Here is a 12,103-nt window from a genome sequence, read left to right as displayed (position 1 = left end):
CTTCTTCAATTCCGCGCCCCCCCCCCCGACTTCCTGTATTCCTCTTTGTTCTCAATCTATTTTCTAACTGACACCAGTCATAAGCACACCTTTCCTTCTTTATCTTAACTTCTTTCTCCTTTCTCATCCAGGGAGCTCTGAATTTGTTTGCCCTCCCTTCCCCTTGTGAGAGAATATACCTCGACTGTAACTGAACCTTTTCTTCTTTGAAGGCAATCCATTGTTAAGCTACAGACTTTCCTGCCAACATCTGGTTGTAGTTCCGTTCATTCCCCTAACCCCAGCCCTGCCACATTTAAGTCAGCTGTTTCACATGTAATTACTCTTACTCTGGATTGCTAACTGTCCTTTTCTATCACCACCCTAAACCTTACTATACACTAATCACTGCATCCTAACTGTTTCCCATTGACAATTGATCCATTTGGCCCATCTCATTCCCAAGAATCAGGTCCAACAATGCATCCTTTCTAATTGGACTGCACTCCCTGTATGCACTTGAGGTATATTTACCCCTTTCTGGCATTTGAATGATTGTTGTCCCATCCTACATTCAAGACCACATTATAACCACTTTATGATATTTGCATCTTTCAGTAATTTACGTGCACACTTGTTTCTCTAGATCCAGCGCACTTGTCAGCATTCTACAGCTAATACTGAAGTCTTAGTTTGTTAGCTGTAGCCAAACTGCTTCAGTCCTTGAACTTACTCATATTATACCACTAATTGTCCCATCAATCAGTTCATGGGAAATAATAGAATCATTTTTTAATCATAGAATCCCTACACTGTGGAAACAGGCCCTTTCTGGCCCAACAAGTCCACACTGACCCTCAGAGCATCCTACCCAGACCCAGCCCCCTATAACCTACCAAATCTACACACCCCTGAACACTATTGCAAACTTAGCATGGCCAATCCATCTACTCGGCATATCTTTGGACTGTGGGAGGAAACCCACATAGTGAGAATGTGCAAACTCCACACACACACAGTCACCCAAGGGTGGAATTGAACCCTGATGCTGTGAGGCTGCAGTGCTAACCATTGAGCCACTGTGCCACCCCTAAGATTTTGTGTCAGCAGCGGTGATCTGTGGAGAATGACAAAAGCAATTCTTCCCCCGCCACGAAATTCCCATCAAAAATTAACCCACAGAGCTCTTCAGGAATCTGGGCCCAAAAATTCTCATCTGCCATTTTAGTCATCTAGAGATGCATCGTTATTGACGGAAGTTAAGTTGGACACGTAAACAAACTGTGTGATGGTAACAGCAGGCTTTAACAGATTTGACAAAGAAAAGAGACAACTGCTGAGAAACCTAGGATCCAGAATGAGGTCAAAGTGAACCATTAGCTCCAAGGCAGTTTTATGTTTAGGTGTTCAGTCCCAAGGGCTGTTCAAAGTTAATAAATGAAGACCTGAGTAACATCAAATTGTTCAGTGGAATGTTTTCCTTGAAATGACAGTGCACAGCATTCTAACAAATGTATTAACATTCCAGTATGAAATTTCCCGGGTTAGCTTAACTGAAAATCTTCAGTCTGTTCATTCATGCTGCATATCCTGATTTCCACCCTTTGGGTGGTAATCTTATTGTAAATACACATAATCTGTCAGTCAGTATTACTGCTTTTCATCATTTGGTCCTTCTTAAACTGTACCATGCATGAAGAAAAGGGGGAAACCAACCCCAAATAGAGTTAATCATTGGACAACAAACATAATTTGATTTACACAGAATAGGAAAGAAAAAAAACCAGAATGATAGAAGAAATGAGATGGGCCATAAAGGCATTTCAACTGTAAACTGACAATTTTCAATGGGTCAATGTGAGTCAGCGAGGGCAGGGATACCAAGCAAGCAGGATTCGTTGGCATAGTTACTCTTGAAAAATGATAGCAATAACATGAAATCTTGCATCTTTGTCATAGTCATGCAACTGTTAGGTGGGGCAGATGAAACTGCTAACTATTCTAACCAATGCAGCAGTCACATGTGTCAAACCATGTGGGGGTAAATGTCACCTGGTAACCCAGTCAGGGAGTCATACGGCACAGAAACAGACCCTTCAATCTGACCAGTCAATGCCAACCATAATCCCAAACTAAACTAATTCCACCCTCCTGCACTTGTCTCATATCCATCTAAACATTTCTTATTCATGTACTTCTCTAAATGTCTTTAAACATTGTAACTGTACCTGCAATCCACCACTTCCTCTGGAACTTCATTCCACACACAAACCACTGTGTAAAAAAAATAGTTGCACCTCATGCTTTTTCCTAAATTCTTCTCCTCAAGTGGAGGCATAGGATGGCTGAGATTGTAAATTAATACTATGCACCTGTCTTTATTGAGGAAGTTGAAGCTAACCAGGCAGTGGTGAGTGAGGAAGGAAACCTGTCACTGGAATGTAAAAAAAATAGTTGCACCTCATGCTTTTTCCTAAATTTTTCTCCTCTCACCTTAAAAATATGCACCCTAGTCTTGAAAACCCCCACCCTGGGGAAAGACACCTGCCAATCACCCTATCTATACTCATGATTTTATGAACTTCTAAGATCACCCTAAACTGCCTATACTCCAGTGAAAAAGGTCCCAGCCTAACCTTATAACTCAAACCCTCTATTCCCAGCAACATCCTGGCAAATCTCTTTTGAGCCATCTCCAGCTAAATAATATCCTCCCTGTAAGACAGTGACCAGAACTGGACACAGTACTAGAAGAGGCCTCACCGATGTCTTGTACAACATTAGCATAAAATGTCCCAACTCCTATACCTAGAGGTCTGAGCAATGAAGGCAAGCATGCTAAATGCCTTCTTAACCAACATGTCTACGTGTGACTTAAGCTACAAAGAATTATGTAGCTGACCCCTAGATCTCTCTGTTCTACAACACTGCCCAAGGCCTTACTTTTAACTTTAATTCTAGACTAGGATCTGGAAGCAAGGAGATCACTTTTACTGTCCCCTATAATGGCATCACAATTACATTTGTTACTTAACCACAGATGCTACACTTGCTGCAATGGATTCTTTGTCCAACCTAGAGCCAATTGTCACTGGGTCATTGTGTGCTAGTGCTCACAGCCACACGTGTGGACTGTCTGCCTCCGATATCTACCCATCTCTGACATTTCAGCCAGAAACTATCATACTGGGACTGTCTCAGAACAATCCTCCATTAAAGATCTGACTGTGGGTTGCTGTGCACTTGATGTTTTCAGCTCTAAGAAAGCTTCTATTACATGAGCTCGGTTTATACAGCCCTTCCTGTTTGACTGAAGCCTTTAAAATGTATGGACTATTGCTAGCTTTACAATGAATATTCAGCTGCATAAATCTTGCCTTCTGTTCTAATTCAAAAAATTAGTCTCAAAATATTAAAAAATGACAAAAGGAATCCAAAAAGAACCCCTAGGGATCCCTTTAAGAATTCCATCAAACATGGAATCTTGTTTAGGCACAGGGTATATGCAACATAGTCCTGTCCTTTACATTGAGTGACATGTGCTGTATTTCATTCAAGTCTAATATTTGAACAGCTATTCTTTAATAGAGTCAGCCAGTTAGTCACCTATACAGCATGGAAAGAGAGTTGGTCTAAATGTATTACCATTGCTGAATTTCAGTTGTATCAGTTCTCCTGAGCCACGGAATGTTTATGATAGGGAAAGCAAGCTGATTTCACAGTTCTAGTCTCTTTAGGCTGACCAGCAGGTACCCATTGTGAAGGAAATGGAGATGACATGAAATAAGGTGACTGGGGATTTTTGTGGAGTTGGTGGACAAATGGATTGTTTCAGTGTTGCAAAGTTTTTGCTATTCTCTGAATTTTGCCAAGCCAAAAGTGTGGGAGCTTACCTCACAGAAACTGATACACCACATATTTAACTCAAAGGCCCCTGCAGAGGGATCTACTGTATCACAGTTCACCACCAATAGGAATCACTGCAGCATCTAATGCAGTCCCTAAGCTGTTCAGTTTAAGAGCAATTAATTACCTTCTGAAATAACACAGTATGAGTCACCAACATTTAATGTGAATGAATGATTAAGGGCAGATCAGGCAAGGTTGGCTGATTTTCTTCCCTAAAGGATATCAGTGAACCGGGTGGTAAGAAAACCTATTGCAGTCACGATTATTGATGGTTTGCTTTCAATTCCAGATATTCATTAGTTGAATTTAAATTCCACTGGTGAGATTCAAATGCCATGGTGAGATAAGAACCTAAGAGGAGGAGGCCATCTGACCCCTCGAGCCTGCTCCACCATTCTGTAAGTTATGGCTGATTTTTTCATGGAGTCAGCTCCACTTGGCGATTTGCTCACCATAACCCCTAATTCCTTTACTGTTCAATAAATTTATCTACTTTTGCCTTAAAAAGCATTCAACAAGGTGGCCTCAACTGCTTCACTGGGCAGGAAATCCTGTAGATTCACAACCTTTTGGGTGAAGAAGGTCCTCCTCAAAGCAGTCCTAAATCTGTTTATTTTGAGGCTATGCCCCCTACTTCTAGTTTTACCAACAGTGGAAACAACCTCCCTGCTTCAATCTTATCTATTCCCTTCATAGTTTTAAGTGTTGTTTCTATAAGATTCACCCTCATTCTAAAAGTTAAATGTGTACAGTCCCAATCTACTTAATCTCTCCTCATACGACAATCCTCTCAACTGCAGAATCAACCTCCTCTGCACCCCCTCCAATGCCAGTACATCCATTCTCAAGTAAGGGACCAAAACTGTACACAGTAAATTTGAGGCCATTTGTCATTTCAGTCTGGGCCTCTGGATTTCCAGTCCAATAACATCACTACCATACCACTTCCTCCCTCTGACTGAATCTTGATTGGTTAGGCAAGTGCACTGTGGTACTTAACCATGCAGGTGATGAAGTTTGTAAAACACCTTCATTCAGAATGACACACCACAGCATTTGTCAGTCAGTTCATTACCTTGGATTATAGGCTCTGTTTTGCCACAAAGTCTCGCAAACAGAAAGAAATAAACAACCAACACTTTTGATATTTAGTTGAGGGGAAACAATCTGTTGAGGAGTGTCATGAAATCTTGTCTATTAATCGAGAAGAATGTACAAGGCTGTAACTGAACAGTCCCTGAAGTGCAAGCCTGGATATGTTCAGATTAATAGGACCTGGGTCCACAAATCAGATGAGTGTTACGACTGAACCACAGAATGTCAGTAATTCCTGCTCTATATTAACAGTTAGGACAAGAGTCGGGGTGTACTGTACTTAGCTGTTGTAACAGGGCCTAGACAGAGAAACAGGAAAAAAAGTTCAACCAAGGTTCCCATTTGTGGGAAGAAAGAATAGAAAAATGTCACATGAAACAGGTACACACTGTCATATTTTACTTGCGAGATGTCAAACCATTTTTATTATTTTCTTTATTTCATCTGTATATTTACGTAAAGGTGTGAATTTCTGGTTTGCAAGTATCTTAAATAAACAGCATCTTATGCTTAAAGCTAGCATTTCAGAGGAATTTTACAAAAACCAAAATATAAAAAACAAACTCTCTTTGGGTAGAAAAGTTAGTTATGAAAATTAAGTAATTTTGATTCTTTAGCACTGCAGATGAGGCACAACATTGAGGGGCTTTTTGGTTAGTTGACATTCAGTATTGATAAATTGTTTCAGGAATTCAAAGAAGGAATGACCTAAGAGATATTCTTTACGAACAAAAGCTTGCATTTGTTTGTAATGTGGGACTAATTTCTGGTAGTTATTTAGAGGATACATCTCTGGGTGTGCTATTGACAAATTAATGGACAAACAACACATCTGCACAAAACTGTACTGTCCTAACACTATTAACCCATGTAAAATAAACAGGCCAAAAAGTTTGCTGCAGGAATGGCTAATTGTTCATTCCTCATGGTTAGTCATGGTTTCTGGGCTAAGGTGTAGGGTCTACAAAAATGTCAATTAAAATCTCTTTTGATCTACAGAAGCACATCCAAGCTGCTAAGTGAGAGAGCAGACTAGCTGCAATCTTAGGTCTCAATCTAGCTGTATCAGAAAATGCTGGCTTCACATATCAACATGATAGCAAATGTTGACAAAACATTAATGGCCAGATTTTTCTGCAAAAATAAAAATAAAAATAAGAAAGGCTACCTGAATGGTGCATCCTGTTTATTGTGGTCACTATGCAGATCAAACTCGTGGGGAGAGAAAGGGTTTCCAATAAATACAAATTACCATAAGTTTTTAACTAACTTGTTTCACTCTGCAGTTACCTCACAAAGACTGCATGTTGTGTGCAATCTCTGAACTTCCATAGAGTTACTGCATTTGGACAATAAACGTCCACTGAACTTGTCAGAGAGCTAGGTCTGGCCATTCATAGCAGAATGAAGATTTTAATGTGAAGACTGTTATCGGTAGCCAACCCAGAAACAAATATAAACAAGAATCCCATTTCCTAATCTTTAGGAGTGTCCTAGGAGATAATCGAAATTTCAAATTTTAAATTATTCTTGTATCATCACAGTTTGCTTAGAATTTTTTTGCAATCCCTCAACTCAAAACCTTCTCCCCACTTCTTTTTTCCCCATCTTTCTGTAGCATATGGGATATTGAATTTTCCTACATTGTCAGTCCTTTGCTGCTAATTTCCCAAAGGAGATTGCTACTTTGGCTTGTTGTTCACCCAAGGTTCCAGAAGCCCCACTGCCCTCACTTCATTTAATCAGCATGCACTTCCAGAAACTTTACAGGGGACAAGTTTTTACACTGTAAACATGCACAAACAAATCTAATTGCCAGAGCTTCAAAATACCATTTTCCAGAAAATCCTGGGCCAGTATACCAGAAGGGCACAACATCTTCAAAAACCTCTCACTGCTGCACAGGAGTTCTCTTGTGCAGAAAAGTACTGATAAAACGTGCCTCCGAACACTCACTGTCTGACACCACTCAAATCATATTTGCTGAAAATCGGCAATTTTGTTTGGGCAGTGGGTAAATACACTGATTAGTGCAGGAAGATTAATGTGCGGAGAGGTTCTGTGGCTCAACGTGCAATCTAAATGCTTAAAGTTTTTTTGTTTTACGATGCCTGGGGCAACAGGGCACTTCAATCTATTATGATTATTTCAGCAGTAGCAAAGCCAGTTAAAACGGTTGTGGATAAAACAAACAAAAACAAAAAGGAGCCTAAGCAAATGTTCCACATTTGAATATTGCATCTAGGCTATGGAGAAGAAAAACAGATCACTTTAACTTGGCTCAGATCATTCAGACTTTCTTCATTCCTTTCCCCATCAGACAGGCGAAAACAGTCATAACCATTTTCGGTTTCACTTCGACTAGGTCTTCTGGAAGGGCGTAGACTCGAGTTCCAATTTTTCTTGCCATTGAAATAGCATACCTAGAGAAGTCACCAAGAACATGTTTGGGTTAGGCACAAGTTTGTAAATAAAACTAATCTCAGTTTCAGTTATGTGAAAGAAATATGTTCTTCAGCTTAAAATAATGCTGATAGATTTGCTACAGCTCCTGTGGAATGCATGTAGGTCAGGAACACTAGAAACATAAAGGAGTGTGGAGTAAGAAAGACAAGTTGTATGCTGACAAGAATGGGCTACCAATGGTATAATACACTGTAAGGTCTCAGAAATCATCAGCTCAGCAGGGGAAGCAGTGCCACATAAACTGTAGCCTTCCAATTGCTTTTTTCAATTTTCTTTCTCATTCCCTGTCTTTTCAGGCCATCAGACAAAAGTGAACTGTAAGTTATGGGGTCCCAATCTGAAACACCAACTTTTCTGCCCCTCTGATGCTGCCTGGCCTGCTGTGTTCCTCCAGCTCCACACTATCATATCTAAGTTATATAGTGTTTTGACCGTCTTAAAGTGGCACAAAACGTTTCAATGACAGCATACATGCAAATACCACTGATGTTGGAAATCTGACATAAAATCACATAGTAGGAACTGGCGATGCTGGCCAATCTGAGATAACACGGTGTAGACCTGGATGAACACAGCAGGCCGAGCAGCAGAGGAGCAGGAAAGTTCTGAAGAAGGGTTTTGACTCGAAATGTCAAACATTCCTGCTCCTCTGATGCTGCTTGGCCCGTTGTGTTCATCCAGCTTTACACCGTGTTATTGTAAATTCACGTAGTGCTGGAGAAACTCTGAGGTGCAATTCTGTTGTTCATGGCCAGAAACAGGAGTTTCATGCCACACAAAACAGTAACAAAAACTGAAATTGTTGGAAAATTTCAGCATCTGTGGAGAGAAATCAGAGTTAATGTTTGGGGACCAGTGATACTTCTTCAAAACGTTAACTGTTTCTCTGCTGACAGTCTTGCCAATTTTCTCTAGCACTTTCTGTGTTTATTTTGCAAAGTTAGACAATAACTGAGCCTGACAGCAGTAAGTACAGGACCAAAATACTTGGTCAAAGAGGCAGGTTTTAAGGAGTAATGTAATGTAAAGGGGGAGAAAGGAGGAGAAGAAGGCAGGCTTGCAGGTGAAGTTCCAGGGCTCAAGGTTGGAGCAGTTGAAGGCACATCTGCCAATATTCCATGGAGGAATTGGGAGTGCTGAAGAAGCTAGATCTTTAGTGGTATTCAGACTGAATACTTTACATATTTAAAATAAGCCTGAGGGCAACTTCTTACTACTTTTTAAAACTTAAAATAGGTAAATAGATAGAGGGTGTGTTTCTGGAGAGAGAGAGAGAGAGAGAGAGAGAGAGAGAGAGAGAGAGAGAGAGAGAAGCAGAATTGAGGGAAAGAGGCATCTATAAGTGAGATTGAGATCATTTGAAGAAAGGCATGCTTGATGGGCCTGAACATGCTGAAAATGTAAATAATTCCCCAGTGCTAAAAGTTTAGTGAATTCCAATGAATTTGGAGTAATATACAGTAAAAGATACTAACTTTATAGAAACAAGGGTGGGTTCAGCCACTGAAGTCGGTCTGTTTAGTTAAATTGTACCCGATCTGCTCCTCAACACAAATATCTCCATTAGTTTTTTTCACTAAGGGATATGGAAAGGCTCTAGCTATTGAGGAGGCATCTTTTGTCTCATCCTCACAAATAAATTATGCCATCCCAGCTGTAAAACCACCCGCGGTCCCAGGAATTGAATCCTTTCCCCCACTTCCCTGTCAGCTTCCTGTCACATATTGATGCACTGATTTTTGCTAAGTTTGTCTGTTCCAGGACAGGGCATTGGGGACTATTTCAGTCTGTGCAGCAAATGGAGTGATCTCTGCACTGTTCAACACAACTATAAATTCAGAGCAAATTAACTACATTTTGTGTCTCCTAAAAGATTTACATTTGTAGCTGGCTGTAAGCATACAATAAAAGAGAAGCATGAAACTAACCTCAACCAGCACAAAAGCATGCACCCGAGTGCATTTAACACAGCAAAATAGCCAAGATGCCTTCACAAGAGTGAAGTCAACAATAATGAAAACAATTGAGATTACCAAAACTTGAACAAAGAGATAAGTTTCAGGATCATCTTAAAAGGAAAAAGAGGAGTGGAAAGGCAGAGACAATTAGTGAGAGAATTCCAGGGCTCAGGCCCGTGCGTCAGAGGTCAGAATTGGAGAAACACAGATGACAGAGGCTCAGCGGTTACTGAGCTAGCAATGGGCCTGGCCATGGAGAAAGTGGAAATCCCGAATGAGAATCAGAACATTGAAGTACAGTTAGGCAGTGAACCAATGAAAAGGTGACAGGCTAGGGTGATAGGTCACTATGACTTGGGAGCATGTTAAGTAGCACTGGCAGTTTTGAACTTTAGGTTAAAAGTTTGGTCCAAGTTCATTTGCAACATGTCCTGGAATACCATTCAATAACTCAAAGTGATACAAGGAAATGAAGCTAATTCCTGCATTTTCCAACATTAGTGAATTACATTGACTCATTTCTGCACTGTAAACTCATTCAGCCCAATAGATGTAAAACCATGCTCATGCTATCATTACATCCCTCTATTCCTTTCTCCTCATTCAAATGATATTGGATATCATAAAGAAGCCACTCACTTGGCATTTTGAAGTTTCTCTTCATCAGTCAGGTCTCCAGTCTTCACCAGGTCATAATTGACTGATCCAGGCTGAATGGCATCAATCAGATCCAGTACTGGTAGACTTGAACTAATTTCTTTGTCCTGTGTAGAGTTAGAATTGGAGGACATGCATCAGAGAAGCCCTGTGTAAATTCTGCACATTAACAGGGGCTAACAGTCTTGCAGATGGAGTCACCAACAATCCCAGATATGGGGGTCCTGCTATCTTAGACAGACAAATAGCAGCAATCCTATAGCTTGGAGAGACAGGCAAGTTCCACAAGTGAATTTCAAACAAAAACAGAGTCTTTTAAGTGAGTATACAATCTTGTATACGACATAGAGCAAACTTGTTCAAAATGTTTCTCATTCATCAGTTTTATTTCTAATTGTCATTTACAGCTTTATCATTAACAGGGCGTTGGGGAAGGGAATGCTATTATTTAGGTAAGCAGCTTTGAAGTGAAAAAAACAAAATGTGTTTTAGAGCAAATACTCCAGGAGATCACCTTAAAGCTTGTAATAGAGGAACTTTTTCCTGACTCGGATAAAGTCTGATTCACCCAGTTTACAATGATATCATCATTGACCTTCTCTCCGCCACCGATGTCCTCCAGCATGTTTAATGTGTATCTACGAACAAAGGAAACAGTCTTTAATCTGTGAACACAAATGTCACGACCAAATCGATACAGCATCAACAGTTAAGAGAATAATGTTGGATTATAGTACTGTTGGACACTTCTTATTCCCTGTACCAAGGTGTCTCAATTAACCAGAGGCAACTTGCAGACCAAAGCAGTAACCCTTCTCTCCTCTCTTCCCCCCACTCCCACCGTGGGTATAAATTATGATGATTGTTTAAAATTTGGAATTAAGGATTTGGATTAGAATCAGAATCACAGAACGGAAACAGACCCTTTGATCCAACTCGCCCATGCCAACCAGACATCCTAAATTACGCTACTCCCATTTACTAGCATTTGGCCCATATCCCTCTAAACACTTCCTGTTCATGTACTCATCCAGATGCCTTTTAATTGTTGGACTGTACCAGCCTCAACCACTTCCTCTGGCAGTTCATTCTATGCACCACACCACCCTGTGTGGAATAGGTTACCCATCATGTCCTTTTTAAGTCTTCCCCCTCTCACCTTAAACCTGTACCCTCTAGTGTTTGCCTCCCCTACCCTGCGAAAAATAACTTGGTTATTCACCCTATCCAAGCTCATGATCTTACAAAAACCCCACAGCCTCTGATGCTCCAGGGAAAATAGTCCCAGCATATTTATCTTCTCCCTATAGCTCAAACCCTCTAACCCCACAACATCCTTGTATATCTTTCCTGTGCCCTTTCAAGTTTCACAATATCTTTCCTAAAGCAGGGCAAACAGAATTGTAAGCAGTATTCTAAAAGTGGCCTCACCAATGTCCTGTACAGCTGCAACATGACATCCCAACTCCTATACTCAATGAACTGACCAATAAAGGCAAATGTACCAAATGCCTTCTTCACTACGCAGTCTACCCGAGACCTCACCTTCAAGCAACCATGCACCTGCATCATAGGTCCCTTTGTTTGACAACACTCCCGAGGACTCTACCATTAAGCAGGATTCAAAATGTGGATTATTTTGTCCACAATTAAGAAATTAGAACCAAACACATCCCACATTTGCAGACAGACCTCATTCTAGTGCCATAAATCTCTGTCGATCATTCTTAAAGTTAAAACACACTTACCTCCTCATTAACTGCCATAGCAAGGCTAAAGTTGGCATATGTTTGCCTTCATTCAGATCTTGTCCTGCAATCCCAACGAGTGAAAACTTTGCCTTGTTCTTTCCCAGTTCAACTGCATAGTTACAGTTTTCCAGCTTTGGGGTAACAAAGGCTAAATGTTAGCAACTCTCTGGTTTGATTCATTAGCCGAGAACACAGTCTAATCAATTTTATAAATGGTCAGTTAGTTAACTCAAATGAATAAGTTATCTGTTGCTTATAGGTAGTGAAGCTTCCTAAAGCTTGACTTTC

At 40.5% G+C, this 12,103-nt stretch overlaps 1 protein-coding gene across 4 annotated transcripts in view; it reads right to left on the bottom strand.

The window, feature by feature from the left end:
* Window positions 1–5,379: 5,379 nt before the first annotated feature.
* LOC125456812 (plastin-2-like) overlaps window positions 5,380–12,103 on the bottom strand; it is a 71,867-nt gene continuing 65,143 nt past the window's right edge. For all 4 annotated transcript variants that reach the window (XM_059650437.1, XM_059650435.1, XM_048540237.2 and 1 more), the window contains 4 exons: window positions 11,813–11,946; window positions 10,579–10,702; window positions 10,047–10,171; window positions 5,380–7,406 (listed from right to left, as the gene is read on the bottom strand). In XM_059650437.1, the coding sequence (XP_059506420.1) occupies window positions 7,274–7,406; window positions 10,047–10,171; window positions 10,579–10,702; window positions 11,813–11,946 (516 nt within the window). In that variant the 3' untranslated portion in view covers window positions 5,380–7,273. The remainder of the gene's footprint in view (window positions 7,407–10,046; window positions 10,172–10,578; window positions 10,703–11,812; window positions 11,947–12,103) is intronic.

Source organism: Stegostoma tigrinum, chromosome 12, assembly GCF_030684315.1.
Source record: "Stegostoma tigrinum isolate sSteTig4 chromosome 12, sSteTig4.hap1, whole genome shotgun sequence".
Lineage (NCBI taxonomy): Eukaryota > Metazoa > Chordata > Chondrichthyes > Orectolobiformes > Stegostomatidae > Stegostoma > Stegostoma tigrinum.
The sequence above is the reverse complement of the archived record's forward strand: the minus strand, read 5'-3'. Positions and strand labels throughout refer to the sequence as shown.